Genomic DNA, 18,912 nt, shown 5'->3' with positions numbered 1-18,912 from the left:
GGTCAGTAAAGAGAATGCACATTCCTGAAACATAACAATAATAAACAGACGGTTTTAAATAATTTATTTAAACGATAAATTTCGAATTAAGTCACATCAGATCTCATTTAAAATCACATGTTCAGGGACAGCTGATCCCTGTTTACCTACACCAGCGCCGCGTTGTGTAGGAACATATCAAACAGCAGAAGTCGTCACACTATGTACTTCTATTCGTCCTGCCCCAGCGATGATATTGCATGCGATCGATTACCTTCGGCATCGTTTCCTCGCTATGTGTACTAGCGATTTCTCTCGTCGGCATTCGAAGGCGATGTCTGTGTCGATTAGTAATATCCGTCGACAGCTGTTCCGTAAAGAAACTTCAAAATGAAAGAGAACATATTTTCGTAATAAATGCGTGAATAACGTGTCCGATAACGGTTGTTAACTCATTAAAAATTAAGGCTGACTAAACGACCGCTTAATTTTGAGGCTAAATACTGCAATTAAGTAAGAATGGGATACACCTCGAGATATGGGAGAGTGCTTAATTGATTTCATATGTTAGTTTGTATTTTGTCGCGTCTGGTTAAATTACGGAAAGGCTATTATGAAAATTTATAGCGAGAAAGGTATAATTTCTCTACCGGCGCTTGAAGTGTGTTTTCATCATACGTATAGTACGGTTAAGTTATTATACGTGACGCTGTTTGAATAAGAAAACTGAAACGTTTGCAACAAAATGCGATCGATCATCTTCGGTACGTATAGTTTTCTCACTTTGTGCATTTGCGAGCTCTCTTGTTGACATTCAAAGGCGATGTTGGAATTGTTTAGTAATACCCATCGACTGCTGTTCTCAAAAGAAAATTCGAAATGAAAGAGGATAACGCGTTTTCGTAATAAATACGTAAATAACGTGGCCGATAGCAGTTGTTAACTCGTAAAAATAAACACTGAATAAACGATATCTTAATTTTAATGTTATATACGGAAATTACGTAAGAATGTCATACACCTCAAGACATGACAGAGTGCATCACTGATTTCAGAGGATATTTCGTATCTTCTCGCGTCTAGTTACGGCTATTTACATGTAAATTTTTCACAAGGAGGTTATTTCTCTACATGCGTTTCAAATATGTTTTCATGATAGGCTACATATACGGTTAGGTTAGGTGACGCTGTTTGAAGAAGAAAGGTGAGGTGTTTGCCACAGAGATCTCTGGAGTGATACCGTATTTCTCCGAATCCAAGACCTTTTTTTTCTCAGAATCTCATGCGAAAACTCAAGAGTTGTTGCATTCGCGGCCTAACAGTAAGTTAATGGATACCTCTGGCAACTACCGCGGTAAACACGCTGCTTCTTTTCACACGCGCACAGAACTCATTGACGACCGCTTCTTTACTACACATCGCTACCGGTTGTACAGAATACAGTGTGTGTGTTTCTCAAACTTCATAATGGCATCAAAACATGCGACCCTTCGAATTCTTAGAAAATCCATGGCTACTCAGTGGCAGAGTCATAATGCGTCTATTGTACTTGACGCTTAGTAAAATTAAGGTTTATAGACAGCAGGAATATTTTCGTAATGAATAGTCGCATTGTAAAGATATGTGGAAAAGGTATTGCCGGCAAATTTTCAACGGGTTCTAGTCGATATTATGATGCCAATTTTAAGTTAATGTTAAACACTCGGAAATGTAGAATAATATTGCAGCCGCAAGAAAATACGGCATAGGCCTAACTAAAGCCAATATTTGGCGTTAGCATGAAGACAAGAGCTAAAAAAAAAAGTGCGTACTGTAAAAAAAAATGCATTCAGTGGTCCACAACAGCGACGCTTTAAAGAAGTCGATGATGAAATTGTGAGGTATGTGTACGAAAACGCAAGGGCGGTTGGCCATACCGTGGCGCAATAAACTCGTTCGTTGACTTTCAACGTTCGCGATTAGGCCTATACATCGCTAGCCGTTGAATTTTGTCGCACTCGACAAGCGAGACGTGCGTGTAGCGGTAGCTGGTTATATCTGAGGCTGCGTAAAAGTAACAGTTTTATAGACAGCAAGAATAATTTCCTGATGGATCGTTGTATTGTAAAGACGCATGGAATAGGTATTGCCGGAAAATTTTCGACGAGTTCTGTTCGGTATTACGATGCCAATGTTAAGTTAATGGTCCTTAAACCCGCGGAAATAAAGAATAATTGTGCAGCCGCAAAAAAAAAAAAATGAAATACGGCGTGACGAAAGTCAGTGTTCGGCGTCTAAAAATACTCTAAAATGCGTAGGCCTGTACGATTTTACAAACTTCTTTTTGAGCCTGATTTAAATTTTTGAAGGAAAAAGTGCGGTTCATCTTGGATTCGGAGAAATACGGAACTATATTTTTTTTTCAGGATGAAATTAAACATACATTTTCATGTAGTATCGGATTACGAAAAATAACAAGTAAGCCGTAGTGTGGATATCATCTGCAGAAACGCAAGTTTTGAACAAACTGATTGCCGTTTCATACCGATTTTAAAGTGCATGAAGGGTTTTCCGACTTTTATACAAACATCGGATATAACGACAATCCGTTATAGCGAGTAAATTTTTCGCTGTTATGAATTCTCGCTAGAACGGACTTCTACTGTAGTTGGAAAAATTTGTTCACCATCACTTGGGAAAGCTCAATATGTTGTAACTATGATTGATGAATACTCCAGATATAATGTGGCTGTGTGTGAAAAAAGTGTTGGTGGTGTTTCATAGGTATTAGGCAAAGGCAGAAAAGTTACATGGTGTAGGAATTAATGTAGTACAATCTGACAATGGTACAGAGTATACTATGTAGCAGGTTTCAAGCACAATTGCAAAAATGGTGTATTACTCACAGGAGGTCTGTACCGTACACTCCATAACAAAATGGATTAGCAGAGAGGCAGAATAGAATGATGTGTCTGATACTGTTAGATGTCTATTTATCCAGTCTGGGTTACCAAAGGAATTTTGAGAAGTGGTAACGACTGCAGTCTATTTAAGAAATAGGTGCCCATCCTCAGCAATAAATTTTCAGACACTATATGAACTGTGGTTCAATAGGAAGTTGGATGAGGAAGAAATAGGCAGACTGAAAGTATTTGGATGTCAGGCGCAGGCTGTGAGAGTAGACAGCAGGAAGTTAGATCCCAGAGCAGAGTCATGCATTATGAGGCAGGTGAAATTAGTTGTACAGTATACATGGAACAACCAGAATTGTTCGTAGAAAAGGATGTCCAAAACTATGTATGTAAATTGAAGAAAAGTATCTATGGACTACCGAATTCGAGTAAAGACTGGAATGCTTGTGTTGATGCTATAATAAGAAGGCTAAATTTTAGGAGATGTGTCAAAGAACCATGTGTGTATGTAAAGGAGAGTTGTATCATTGGTTTGTATGTTGACGATATAATTGTAATGGGTAACAAAGAGGATGATAAGATGGTAAAAATCAGGTTGGCAGATGAGTTAGAGATTAAAGATCTAGGGAAAGCGACAAACTTACTATCAATAAAAATAGAACAGACATAAAAGGGATTAGGTTGAGTCAAAGTCTGTACATAGACAAATTACTTCCTGATTTTTCCATGAGTGACTGTAAACCGAGTAAGACTATTTTACCAAGCAGGTATACAGCAGCTGAAAACGATGAGCAGGAATTTGATTGTACCATCTATCGCAGTGCAGTAGGAAGTTTGCTATATTTGTCAAGTAATACTAGACCTGACATTGCGTTTGCAGTAAGTAAAGTTAGCCCAAATTGTCAAAAAACTACGATTAGAGATTGGAAAGAGGTGAAGCCTATCATGAGATATCTATGTGGTACTAGAGATTTAAAGTTATGTTTTAAAAATTGTGAAGAGTGCGTACAAGTATTCTGTAATGCAGATTGGGGAAGAGATAATGAGTGAAGATCAGTGAGTGGGTATGTAACTACAGTGGCAGGGGGAGGAGTGTCTTGGTATAGAAAGAAACAGAGTTGTATTGCTAGATCTACCATGGATGCTGAATACACGGCAATGGCAAAGGTATCTCGAGAAGTAACTTGGATGAAATTTGCTATCAGAGCTAGGGCTGGAAAGGATTATGGATACACCTTGTAAAGTTTTTGCTGACAATGCAGCAGCAATTAAATTAAGCAAAAACAATAATGTCAGTGAAAGGTCAAAACATACTGACATCATGTATCATGTATGTAGAGAACTAGTAGAAAAAAGGTTCAGTATATGTAGCATCAGAGAGAAATGCTGCAGACTTGTTCACAAAGAACTTATCAAGCAACAAGCTTAAGAGTTTCTGTGGGCTTATAGGATTGCAATGAAGGGATAATTGATTGAAGTGTAGTTTTTTTTGTTTTTTTTAGAAAAGGGGGGGAGTGTTGGAATGCTGTGATTTTCTCATAAAAATAAATAGGAAAGGCCTAGGAGTTGGAAGGAAGCAGCCGTGGCCTTAATAAAGGTACAGCCCCAGCATTTGCCTGGTGTAAAAATGGGAAACCACAGAAAACCATCTTCAATATCATACATACATACATATCTTGTGTTAATTGTAAGAAATCTACATTAAGGGTATGTGTTGATAACTCAGGTGTATTATTCCTTGAATAAATTCAGTCAATTTGCCTACCTTGTTTTTTATTCTTTGAACTGCTAGCTGTGTGTGATTTGTAGTTGTCAGCAACAGTTCGCAATAAAAGATGTGTGTGATGAAGCTGGTGTTTTTGTTGTAAAATTTGTTTGCCTGAACTGGTATTATGAGCTAAAAAAAAGAGATATCAACACTAAAGGAAACAAAGGTAATGTATAGAGGGGATATAAAAATCTTGTTGTCTGTGGATGATATAGTGATCTGGGGAGTCAACAATACAGAAGTGCAAATCCAACTAGAGGCTTTAAATGACAATATTGAGAGGAATATGGTATGAAAATCAGACTGGAGAAGAGAAAAAAGTGACAATGACAAGAGGAAAAAGAGAAGAAAAAGGAATCATTAGCATCAGGGGACAAATCCTTGAGGTTGAATGCTTCAAATATTTGGTAAGTAAAATAATGCAAGATGCAAGGCTGGATAAGGAGATCGGCAGAAGTTGAAAATACATTCTACCAGAATGTAAGGAATTTGGTGTGGAATAGAGAAGTTCCTATGAAATGTAAAGAGATAATGTACAACATGTACTATACCCCTATATTAACGTACGCATCAGAGACTTTGGTACTGACAGCAAGAGATGAGATTAAAATTCAGATCAGTGAGATGAAGTTCCTGTGGGAAGAAAAGGAGAGAGACAGTAAGAAATGCTGAGGTCAGAAAAGAAATAGGGGCAGAAAAACTGAGTGATAGGATAGAGAAGAATAAATTGAGATGGTCTGGACATGTTATGAGGATGGAGGAGGAAAGGATATCAAAACAAGATAGAAGGAAAGAGGGCCAGAGCAAGATGGATAGACTCTGTCAAGAACAGTTTAAGAAAAAGAAAAATGGAATGGAATACAATTACTGAAGAGGAATGGTGGAAGGAGACGCAATGGTAGAGATGTACCATCAACACCCTGACCTGGCATGAACTGGACAAGGGGAAATGAAAATGATAATGATGATGATGATTATGAGAAAAGTAAAAAAAATCCTCTGTATAAATGACAAAATTGGTCCAACATAAGCCAGAATGTAAAATAAATAAATAAATAAATAAATAAATAAATAAATAAATAAATAAATAAATAAATAAATAAATAAATAAAAGTAAAACCTCGATGCATCGTTTTTCAAGGGAGAGGTGGGAAAATTATGATGGATGGATGCAGGAAAGGGATAAATGTGGGCGACATAAAAAATAGGGGGAAAGCAAAATAATAAAATACGGGTACTCTATTTGTGCATTTTTGTCATGTAAATAATAATAATAATAATAATAAAACAACAATAATGGCATGTGGCCTATGAAGCCAGGTGCAGGTCTTTCGAGCTGTCCCATGATAGACGATCTACGCGCTTATGAAAATGCAGACCTACCTATGATGAATTCTAATGCATAAGTCGGCGCGGACACACACAGCACCCAAACTGTCGGAATTAACCAAGGAAGTTAAAATACACGACCCGTTCAAGACCCCTTGAATCGAAGGCCAACACGTGCTAACCAGCAAACATGCTCATACTATTTATACATAACAGTATCAAAATATTGCAACCATGATCTACGCGATGAAAATAAAAAGCGTGACTTTTACGCCATTTCATTTCACTTTTCTTTACATCTTATAGTAGTTGAAAACCTTTAAGGTCAGTTCTCTTATTGCAAATTAATGATATATGTGAATATTATGGCTAAAACCTGTAATTTGGTAGATTCTGTAGACCCTTTGTGAACGATAGGTTAGAGATCCCACACGGTGCGGCTCGGACGATGTCACAGATGTTAGAAATTCAACATGGCTCATCTCGGACAATGTCACAGAAGGCTACTCGAGGCTGCCAACTTGGTTTCAATACCAGGCTAGTGAAAAGATTATTGGTCTGGCTTGGTTAGGTCCGGCTTGTAACAAGACAATTGGGCAGGGGACAACAAAGGTGTCAACAGGGCTCTAGTACCCCACACACTCCACAAGGTACGACACGATTAAAAACCCTGAGACTAATTAAAATGTACCCGGCGCACGCCGTAACTATTTTAAATTGCGTGATTTTCTCATTTTCAACAATAGTGGCAGCCCTAGCCAGCCAATAGCAACACAGAAAACGGTGGAAATTTTGAGTTTTACAGTGCCTCCGTATTAATTCTTGTAAATGAAAATACTTCTAGGGGTCGGTTAGAAAGTCAAGGAGAAGCGTTGGCGCCAGGAGGCTTGTAGTGAGGTTGCGCGTGAATAACTTGCGAACAGCTCTCCAGCCTGTAAGATCCTTGTTCAAGATTAACAAGTCTGAATCACTCGTACATTCTCGCGTGACAGGTTGTCGCTATTCTATGCTGGAGTATTGAGCTGTCTCTTTAAATTCAAAAAAGCTTTTGCGTATATTTTTCTTACGTACGATCGATCTATGCGGGGAAAATTGTGGCCAAGGAGAAATATTTTGTTGACGATCTGTGTGATAAAACAAATAGTTTGAGGAATGACAGATGCGGGGAAGTTTAACACTGGTTTATATGGAACATTTTTGGGACCGAATTAAATTATGAACACGGGAAAACGACAGTTCCAAGAATGATGCATCGAGGTTCTACTGTATATATTACAACTGTCAGTTGTTGCATTGTTTCATTTTGTACATTTTAGTCAAATGAAACAGTGGTTAAATGCAAGAATGGGCCCAGAACTGTATAGATAAAATTTGATATATTTTACCGTGTTTTTAGCGGCAGCCTGTAAATACAGGAGGTTGCTCCTATATAAATGGAAATCAATCTATCTATGTATCTATCTATCTATGTATCTATCTATCTATCTATCTATCTATGATTTTTCCTCGACCGGAGGGCTTAAAACATGATAATGTGGGGCTTTTTTATTTTTAAGTGACACAACACCATATACTGTATACTGTATGGTACGAGCAATTTCACTCTAAAATGATATATGTCACATGCTGGCACATGGCAAACAGTGGGTTTGTGTAAAGTAGTGTGAATAAATTGCCCCAATGCAGACAAGCTTGAGCTGAACATTTAAAAGGTTTTCTACGTTTTCTTAAAAGCACCCTCACGAATTACACATTCCAAAGCGGAAGTTTCAGACATTGCGTTACCACTGCAACTTACAATCATACATTGGGGCACATGGTTAAATGTATACTTATATTAACAGGTAGTATAAAAAAAAAGTTTTGACTGTCAAGTAGTTGCTTCAATACAGATTACTGAAGATATGCTGTCAGAACTAAACATGGAGGGCAGTTTGGCATCTGTTCAGGCAAACTTTGCATTATTTCTGACAACTATCCCATTACTGGCAAAAACGGATTAGGCAATGGTAGATTTCATTTCACTAACTAAAGAAGCTGGAGTCTGCTGTTAACACTAGTGGTAAAATTGCCACAGCTATTGCATTTAAACAGAAAAAATATCTGCTGGACAGAAATACCAGATATAAAACTCTGAGAAAATCTCAGATATGCTTTGTGGTAAAAACTACTTTATGGATGGAACTGAGGAAGATTTAACAGTTAACAATCTTCCCCACTTCAATTATGCTCCATTCACATCGGCTGATTTAGAACAAAGCTTTCCAAGGTATAAAAACTTGTTGGCAGATAACACAGGACACTTTCAACAACCTGAAAAGGACATCTGTAGTCCAGTGCAACTTAGACTCAGGTGAGTGCTGTGTAAGTTGGAGTCTAAGCTATGATTTTCTGAAGGATTATTTAAACATTCTTTATTTTTTTAATTTATCCTGTATTTTCTTAACTTTTAGGTCATTTAATGAAGTTATTATTTTAAGAGCATTTATAAATGTTCTTTACATCAGTATTGTAAATTATTTCTGTATTACAGAATTAAACAAGTACACACAGGTGGACACAAGTCATACAGGTGAAGAAAGGCTGTATACATACCTCCATTTCTTGCCTTCCAGGTATACACTTCTGATTTAGTAGAGGTAACTTTGCAACCTCCTGTTTCATGGTTGTAGGAGGTGAAGCTGGAGTGGGTGGAGCAGGAGACAGCCGTACAGTTGTACTGTTAGTACACTGCCCCTTAACTTGCTGCGCCAGCACAGCAAAGTCTTGAGCACTCAGGACAATAGTGCGAGGTTCTGGAGAACACAAAGAGGATGCATCAAGCAAATACTGAAAACTTTAATGAAAAAATCATGTATAGGATGCTTCATAATAAACCTTGTTTTGACACTTGTAAAAGTATTTTTCCAGACATTAAATAATTATTTATTTTAATGGGATTTTTTTGATCAAATATCTTTTTGAATCCCAGGTGTATAAGTCCTTGGAGAGAATAATGATGAAGAAGATATGCTGAAGGCTAATGAAGAGAATGATGATACAGAGGCAGATACTATACATGAATAATTGAAGTAAAGTTTGAATTTCATTATGGGGGAAAAGTGTTAATAAATTATCATTAAAATGCATTGACCACTGAACTAATAATAATAATAATAATAATAATAATAATAATAATAATAATAATAATAATAATAATAATAATAATTTTGTTTGGCTATTTCTAGCCGAGTGCAGCCCTTGTGAGGTAGACCCTCCAATGAGGGTGGGCAGCATCTGCCATGTGTAGGTAACTGCGTGTTATTGTGGTGGAGGATAGTGTTGTGTGGTGTGTGAGTTACAGGGATGTTGGGGACAGCACAAACACCCAGCCCCCGGGCCAATGGAATTAACCAATGAAGGTTAAAATCCCCGACCCAGCCGGGAATCGCCGCCAACGAGTTGGACACCACTGAACTAAATCCATACAAGGTGTCAACCCCAAGTAATTGGAAAAGGACCAGAAAGATTATCTAAAGCCCTAACAACATAAGTGACTGCATATTTCATCCATAAGAATCAATTTGCAGTATTTTATATGTTGTCATGAGAATGAACAGCAAAAGACTCACCAGAAAAAACTTTAACCTTACTGTCGAAGGAAAAAGACCAAGGGGAAGGCCAAGGAAATGTTAGACAGAGACAGTAAAGTCAAATGTTGAGGAAAGAGATCTCAGAAGGGAAGATGTTCTGAAACAGAAGATGTATGAAGACAGGAGGAAATAGCAAGCTCTTGTATATCAGACCCGGGAAACTGGAGTTGAAAAATGATTATTATGATATGTTAGAAACTGTCAAAGAGCAATCAAATGATAATGGTATTTCTTGCTTTCAGAACCAAAACAATAGGATATAGACCCTTTTAATAGCATTCAAAGGAGAAAGTTATTACAATTTTCTTTACGTCGCACCAACACAGATAGGTTTTATGGTGACGATGGGATAAGAAAGGGCTGGGAGAGGGAAGGAAGCAGCCGTGGCCTTACCTTAATTAAGGTACAGCCGCAGCATTTGCCTTCTGTGAAATTGGGAAATCATGGAAAACCATCTTCAGGGCTGTCGACAGTGGGGTTCGAACCCACTATCTCCCGGATGCATTTTCACAGGTGCGCACCCCTAACCGCACAGCCAACTCGCCCGGTCGTAGGAGAAAGAGACCAATCTCTCTATCAGCTAGAGATAGGGAAGGGCTAAGAAAAGTAGGTAAATGAAAGACTTATCAAACCTTGCAAACCAACAGTTGCTTAAGGGCAATAGATAAGCTCCCCAGACAAAAAATTCAAGTCAAGTCAAGTCACCCCGTTAGGAACAGACGTCACATGCACCACCACCACCACCACCACCAACATATGACCATGGTAGTGATGTTCCATGATCATACCTATCAGTTGTATATAGAAAGTATGTCAATACGGGTTAGCGCAAGGATATGACAGAGTTGGAAAAAGGGGCTATTGTGCTTTGCTGCACAGAATTGTACAGTTGCTAAAAAAAAAAAAAATAATGAGCAGATGATATAGTGTAAGTTCCTTGCAGGTACACTTTTCTCAGGAACAACTGAACCTTTGAGTATAATGTTTGTGGATATTCATAGAGTTTGTATCTATATGGGAGGTGAATTATATTTTGATAATATTTAAAATTTAAGTCTGATGAAACATAAAATGTGAAGAATATTCAATACCATGACTTTTTTTTTTCTTTTTTTAAGTTTATATAGCAAATATACATATGGAATCTCAGCAAGTTCCCTCTTTTGGGACTCACAAGTTGCATGATATGACAATCTGCTAACTAAGCCGGACATTACTTCATCTTATTGGCTCTTCTCTTTCATCATTTGTAAGCACCCAAGACAAAAGTTTAGTCACCCACTTTAGAACATAATACCAGGTAACACCACCTCTGGGTTGGTTAACTGCTTGGATTTTGTGAGGAAGTGGCTCCACAAGATGATACGGGTATGCCACAACATAGTAAGTTCACTTGGTCATCAGGAGATCCTATAATTCCAGTAAAGGTTGGAGATGCCAATGTCTGTGTTTCATCTGCTGTCTCAATTAATCCTATGGTATTGAAACCTGCACCCTCAATAAAAAAGACTCATCAAGGTTGCAGGCATCTGAGATGACGTTCCTGAGGTCCACAATTCAAAAAACAAAACTGGACAAGTTAAGGAACGACACTGTTGGAAAGAAAGCTGGGATTGTGACATCAATATTAGATCGAATCAGCATGTACAGATTGAGGTGGTTTGGGCATTTAATGTGAACGGAGTCAAGGATAGCTTATGTTAACTTCGAGAGACATGTGGCATGAAAACAGATGGTGGGAAGACCAAGAACCCACTGGAGGAATCTATCTCAGTAAGACAGAATGGAAGAGGTTCGCCTCGCCACCAGTACCCAGGGAACTGGAACTGTAAAATGATGACAATGTGATGATTATTAACAAAAGAAACAAATGATTGTACAATTACATTTTTCTATCTATGCATTATTCTCTCCACTGTTCACTTTTCAACAGTGCATAGATAACTTTCGAACAACAATAAGATGACATGCCGTTATTCATCTTAGTCCCCATATGGAACCAGAAATAAAGTACAAGAAAAAAATTGGATAAAAAAATATTCTGCCTTCCCGCAGAATCCGTTTCCATTTATGACAATCAGCAGCATTTTGAATAGTAACTCCCGTCATGGCCATGTCTTTGTATAGTGTGTCAACCCAAGCAAATAATTCTTTGGTTGTCCTTATGGTCAGTGACCAACAGAATTTGGATCAGACACTTTTTTCGATAATTAATTACTGTTGCTGCATAGTATATGTCTGCTCCATCGTAGTCAAGCTGCAAGGAGTTTATCAGTGATTAGTGCTACATTGAATGTCTTGTGAACTTCCTGGTTCGTAATATGATCCAGCCTACCGAGTCCAAGGTGGTGGTGGAGGTGGAGGTGGTGGTGGTGATTAATGATAAAAATTACTGAATGCTCTCTTTAAGGTAATTTAATTGCATTACAATTCTACATTTCTCCAGAAGAGATTACTGGTTCAATTCCACTGCCTATATTTGTATTTCATTCTCCTTTTTTTACAGGCCAGGCCTAAGTATGTGTCATTAGCAAGTGGTTTGAATCCAATATTGCACGAATTGAAAGCATCGCGATAATAATGTTTGTAGATCAGTTCATTTCCAGGGTCTTTCTTGCAACCATGTAGAGAAGATATCATAAAGAGAGTTGATGTTAAAACCAACAGGAAGATACTTCCTGCAAGGATTCACGGCCCTGCAGTGCTCAATTTTTGGGCAGGGGAAATTTTTCTGGCAGGGGGATGTTTTTCTCTTTTGCTAATCTCAACGCTGTCAGTTGCTGTAGTTTCATACAAGACGTTACAGATACGTTTCTCCAAAATTATGTGAATTCCATAAAATGCAGTATGGCAAACTTGAAAGGCACTGGAACCTATAATGTACGTGATCCACCTCACAATTCGGCTAGGTCTCCCCTTTGCATTAGTTCTCTTAACATCTACACTCTCAAGGAGTTTAAAGAGGTAAGCTTTTTCTAAATCTTAGTTTCCAATGGCCCAAAAATCATTAAAAACAGAGGTTACATTATTAAGACCAACCTTTTCAAAGCAGCCTCAAGAATAAGGATCACGAAGTAGTTGGGAAGCCACAACATGATTCAAGGAACGGGAGACATACTCTTGATCATTACGGCACTGTTTTGTCACTACTTTCTTCCAAATATCTTCATTCAAGTCTCTTTTATGAGAATAACCACCTTCTCCTCTTGTAATGGCATTTGCCATTATGACAAGTGTGACAGATATACAGTAAATAATCAACACACAACACTACAACGAGAACACCAGCAGCAGAGTACACACAAGTCACAACACTAACTGGGAAAGCAGGGTTACAAGTGAGGCTGTGCCACAGAGTGGGAGAAGTGGGTTCGGACTGGAGGCATCATGGTCTTTGTCGAGTTAGCCCTTCTGGTCCACACAGCTATTGTTCAAACCAACCACCACCACCCCACAACCCCTCATTTGTGTCTGTCTATTTTCCATATTATATCAAGGCGATCTCAACTAATTTACAACAATGTTCATTGTTACCCATCAAGATGAATGCTTAAAAAAAAAAAAAAAAAAAAAACACCCCTCACCAGTGAAGTTTGCCCTTTAAGTCAGGAGGAGAGAGAATGTGTTAAATTGAAGGGTCTCGAAGTAGAATGAGGCGAAATGGTGTGAAAATATCTGAGCACAGGGGTGTTTATGTATCTGAAAATACATAACACTTAAAGGGTTAATTCAAATAGGTTTCCAGCAACACTGGGATACAAAAAGGCTACGACTCGGGAGGTAGAATTATTTCACGAGCAGGCCTGGTATAAAAATGGAAAACCAAAGATTACCGTCTTTAGGGCTCTCAATGAAAGAGTTCTAACTCTGAATGCAAGTTTACTGCTAGACAATTCGTACTGCAAACACTCAGGTTACTTGCAGATTTCAATATGAAGTCTAGAAATCTCTAGTAATTAATTTCCTAAGTACCTGTAGTTCTCTAAATTCCCAAAGTGCTGCCTTTAACAATATTTCACCAACTATGGAAGAAATATGATTAGCTATTTTGCTGGAAAACAATGGTCATTACTGTTTGGTGTTTGTAGTACTGCATCAATCACAAGTACAAAAGTCATTAGTAGGTGGCAATACATTCATCATCTGTTTCTTCGTAATCAAAGTGTTTGTTCCAAAGTTAACATGAAAAAAAAAAAAAAAAAAACACACCTAGAGAGAGAGAGAGTCTTCATAATCTTACAAGACACATTTTTGGACAGTTGGCTAAAAATGAATATTAGTGATTAACTTTATCCAGCTTATCGTAGATGTTTCTCAGATAGCTGCTCAACTCTACATCTACTCAGACTCGAACTCAGGCCACCTGAGTGAAAAGAGGATAGTATACTACTGGTACTAATCACACCTCCTGATGAATATCGGTGATATCACAGTGTAATGTACCATTTTATTCAACACAAATCAATTTATTGCAATTAACATGGAACTGCCAACCTTCCGCCGACATTCCACCCTCACAAACAAGATTTCAGTCCCAGTAACTGCACAGAGTAGTATTTTAACCTGATAAATTACATTGTGTCAGGAAGGGCATCCAGCCTTACTTCCCAACCAGAACCCAGTTAAGCCAAGACAGATCCAGCAAGCTGAGGAATAACTGAAATAATCTTAAAGGCTATCAATATATCAAACGACCAAGAGTAAGAAAATTAAACCACACCTAAAATACAGACAAAAATTTTACCTTCAGTTCTCTTCGTGATGGGAACAGAAGTATTCACAGCTACATCAGGCTTTGGCTGAATCTTGATTTGCTTGTTTGAGCTGTTGGTTGGCTGTTGTGATGAGATCATAATTTTGGTTCCAGAGTTCACCTTTGTGTCTGAAGCAAAAACAAAGACATTCTATTCCTTGGAGTATATATACCAGCAGTAAATGGACATCACAGACATGCTACCTATCAATGATTGTTACAAGTCAAGAAAGTTGGTTTACTTCACAGCTTGTTTCAATCACGTCTGTTCTGAATTCACACTCGGATCTTAAACTCAGATGCACATTATAGAAAAATGTACTGTAATGTAAGGCTCTACCTCACAGAAACAGTTTGTCGTCTTAGGTGGAAATTTTTGCTCTTATGTTATGTTATTAATACAATACGTCAATAGATTATTTTCATACATTCAGAGAAAAACCATCTCAGTGTGATATATAGCCCTAATAAGTAAGTACTGAAATAGCTGGCATGCAGTGTGGATTGCGTAGCTGTTGTTCGCATTCAGGAGATAGTGAGTTCAAACTCACCCATCAACAGCCATGAAGAACGATTTCTATTTTTCCGTTTTCTCACCAGGCAAATGCTGAGGCTGTACCTTATTTAAGGTTATGCTAGCTATCCCTCTCTAATCCTGGCAATATGAAATACCTCTCATGTTAGTATCATATTAATATCATATTATACAATGCTAAACAGGGAGGTCAAATGGACTGTGTCGTGATTGACCTATCCAAGGCATTTGACAGGAAAGATCATAGGAGACTACTGGAAAAGATGAGTGCAATCGGACTCCTAAGATTCTTTATTACTGTCCAGAAAGGTTTCCCCACTGCTTAACCTAGCCTTTCCAGGTAATTACCAAAATCTTCCCAAGACTTCTTTTTGGATTCAACAAGGAAATGAACAGTGTTTTGAGTAATTCAGGTGAACTCATAATAGATCCCAGGGAATCACTGGAGAGGTGGAAGGAATATTTTGAACATCTTCTCAACGTTAAAGGAAATCTTCCTGGTGATGTTGCAAACAGCCAAGCTCCTGGGGAGGAGGAAAATGATGTTGGTGAAATTACACTTGAGGAAGTGGAAAGGATGGTAAATAAACTCCATTATCATAAAGCAGCAGGAACAGATGAAATTAGACCTGAAATAGTGAAGTATAGTGGGAAGGCAGGGATGAAATGGCTTCACAGAGTAGTAAAATTAGCATGGAGTGTTGGTAAGGTACCTTCTCACTAATCATGTCCATGTACTTCTGTCTAATTTCCTCGTCCTGGAGATTTTCTACCCTTATTCGTTTGCAGACAGTTTTCACTTTCTCTACCCTAGGCCTCATGATCCTCAGTTCACTACAGATCAGATAGCGGCCTGTCTCATCGAAAAATCCCTGGAAAACTCATACATTCCTAACAGATTTCCTAAATTCGAAGTCGGTTAAGATATAGTATATTATGGATCTGGTACCCCTAGCCTCCCATGTGTAGTGGTGAATAGCCTTATGCCTGAAGAATGTATTCGTAACTGCTAAACCCATACTAGCACAGAAGTCCAGCAAACACTTCCCATTCCCATTAGCTTCCATATCTTCCCCACATTTACCAATCACTCTTTCGTATCCTGTAGTTCTATTCCCAACTCTTGCATTGAAATCACCCATTAGCACTATTCTACCCACACTGTTGACCCTGACCACGATGTCACTCAATGCTTCATAAAACTTGTCAAATTCATCCTCATCTGCACCCTCACATGGTGAATACACTGAGACATTTCTCGTCCTAATTCCTCCAACTGCCAAATCTACCCACATCATTCGCTCATTTACGTGCCTAACAGAAACTATGTTGCGTGCAATGGTATTCTTGATAAACAGCCCTACCCCATACTCTGCCCTTCCCTTTCCAACACCCGTCGTCTCTCTTCCTCGTTATCTCCCCTTACCCGAAAATCACTTACTCCTAGCACATCAAGATGCATCTTTGCTGACTCAGCCAGTTCTACTTTCTTTCTTCCATAAGCCCCATTAATATTGATAGCTCCCCATCGAATTCCATTTCGTTCGCCAAGTTGTTTCCAGGGAGTCCCTCGCCTGTCAAATGGGAGTGGGACTCCGTTACTCCCATAGGTCCAAGGCTTGCTTAAAATGTTCTGAGCTCAGTAAATTCATGAAGCAGGATGCTACCCTACTTACACATAGTCCAAGTGAGGATCTCTCCTCTAACGGGTTATGCAATTAAAATATGGTTTTACAAGAAAAAGGAAACACTTGAAAATGAATGGAAAATGGTAAAATATTATCAGTTATCAGACAGTACCTGTTATATAGGCTTCTGATAAGTTCACCTGCATACACCCCAGCATCAGTGGGTAGGGTCTGACACATCCCACTCTGATGAGTCTAGTGTCAGACCTAAGACGAAACGCTGGTTAATAGAGCAAACGCCTGAAAAACCTTACATCTCATGTTTGTTTTTTTTGTTTTTTTTCCTGACTTCCTTTCTAACTTTTGTTCCCAGTCTGTCTTTCCTTGTCTTTCCTATCATACTCAGATATTTCATTTCACTTAACTGCCTTGAATTGCACGCTCATTCCTACCAGTCATTGTCCGGGTCTCAGGTGCATAACTCAATATGAATGAATAATACATTTTGTACATTCTCTCTTTACACTTCCTTGGTACTTCCTTATTCCAGCCAAGGTTTCTTACACTCTGATAGAATGCATTGCTCTATTGCACTCTCTTGCTTATCTCCATTTCTAGCCTTGTAATCTGCATTAATTCACTCTATATAGGTATTTAAAACTGTCCACAATTCCAAAACTTTTACCACCAATTTTCACAGTGCCTTTCCCTTGTCTTTCTCCTCTTGATATCACTATGGTTTTGCTTTTTCCTGCTATTCATACAGGAGCCACAAAATGTAATTAAATAATAATAATGTTATTTGCTTTACGTCCCACTAACTACTTTTTAAGGTCTTCGGAGACGCCGAGGTGCCGGAATTTAGTCCCGCAGGAGTTCTTTAACGTGCCAGTAAATCTACCGACACGGGGCTGTCGTATTTGAGCACCTTCAAATACCACCGGACTGAGCCAGGATCGAACCTCCCAAGTTGGGGTTAGAAGGCCAGCGCCTTAACCGTCTGAGCCACTCAGCCCGGCAAAATGTAATTAAGCTAGTTGCTTTACGTCGCACCGACACAGATAGGTCTCATGGTGATGATGGGACAGGAAAGGCCTAGGAATGGGAAGGAAGCGGCCGTGGCCTTAATTAAGGTATAGCCCCAGCATTTGCCTGGTGTGAAAATGGCAAACCACGGAAAACCATCTTCAGGGCTGCCGACAGTGAGGTTCGAACCCACTATCTCCCGGATGCAAGCTCACAGCTGTGTGCTCCTAACCGCACGGCCAACTCGCCTGGTTCCACAAAATTTATTCTTCCCCAATAATAATTTAATTTTGTATTAATTGATCATCACACAAAGCCAGAAGTTTGAAGCTTTCTTCTTATGGTTATGAGGGTATTTAGGTGTTGTTGAAAGAATGTGAATGAGAGGGCATTTAAGTCCCTGATAAGACTCTAGCTAAGGATATGGTTCCGGTGTATGGAACTCTCGCTAGGACTACATGATTAAAGAACTGGAAAAGAGCCCAAAAAGAAGCAACACAATTTGATCCGGGTGATATCTGACAAAGGAATGGTGTTACAAAAATGTTGCAAACTGTGGGCTGAGAGTTACGAGATGAGCTGCTCGACTAAACAGTGTGTTTTAGCTATCAGTGGAGAAATGACGTGGAATGCCTTTAGATGAATAAGCTTGTATGTAGTTCCTAAATGTAGGAAAAATCATAATATGAAGATAAAATTGTAATTCAAGAGGACAAACTGGGACAAATATTCATTTATATGAAGAGGAATTAGATTAATTTGCTAAGGGTAAAGTTTGATAAATTTCCTACTTCTCTGAAATAATTTAAGAAAAGACTAGGTAAACAGTTGATAAATATTGAATTTTCACGACTGCATTGTAATCGAAATCGACTTTCAACCTATTAGGTCACGTTACGTACATGTAGGACGTGTTGATGAGATGTTAAGTACAGAACAAAATTGGTCAACAGGACACCAGTGGGATATGAACCCACAACCTTCCAATTTCACTGTAGAGTGATGGCAGTACAGCCAGACCTGTAGCTTAGATCCTTTCCAAAAGAACGAAGATGACCAAGGCCACCATAGCTCAATTGGTAGAGCAACTGACGTGAAATCAGGAGGTTGTGGGTTTGGATCCCACTGGTGTCCGGTTGGCCATTTTCATTCTGTACCTAACATCTCTTCAATACGTACAACATGTACGTAACACAACCCAATAGGCTGAAAGTCTATTTCGATAAACAATTGATAGGTAACCTTCCACCTGGGCAACAGCCTTGGTTGGGATGGGATGGGATGGGATGGGATGGGATGGGATGGGATGGGATGGGATGGATTGATGGATTGATTGAAGCTAGGGAAAGAGATGGAAAAGAAGGGTTAGTT

At 38.7% G+C, this 18,912-nt stretch overlaps 1 protein-coding gene across 3 annotated transcripts in view; it reads right to left on the bottom strand.

Annotated features, from left to right (window-relative positions):
• The window catches only part of Atf6 (bZIP_ATF6 domain-containing protein ATf6), a 350,870-nt gene that overhangs the window by 147,723 nt on the left and 184,235 nt on the right, over positions 1-18,912 (bottom strand). For all 3 annotated transcript variants that reach the window (XR_010858597.2, XM_067137320.2, XM_067137321.2), the window contains exons 6-7: positions 14,344-14,481; positions 8,563-8,762 (exon numbers count right to left, since the gene is read on the bottom strand). Coding sequence is in view for 2 of the 3 variants with exons in the window: in XM_067137320.2 (XP_066993421.2) it covers positions 8,563-8,762; positions 14,344-14,481 (338 nt within the window). In the remaining variant the exon portion in view is untranslated. The remainder of the gene's footprint in view (positions 1-8,562; positions 8,763-14,343; positions 14,482-18,912) is intronic.

The sequence above is a fragment of the Anabrus simplex genome, chromosome 1 (genome assembly GCF_040414725.1).
Source record: "Anabrus simplex isolate iqAnaSimp1 chromosome 1, ASM4041472v1, whole genome shotgun sequence".
Lineage (NCBI taxonomy): Eukaryota > Metazoa > Arthropoda > Insecta > Orthoptera > Tettigoniidae > Anabrus > Anabrus simplex.
The sequence above is the reverse complement of the archived record's forward strand: the minus strand, read 5'-3'. Positions and strand labels throughout refer to the sequence as shown.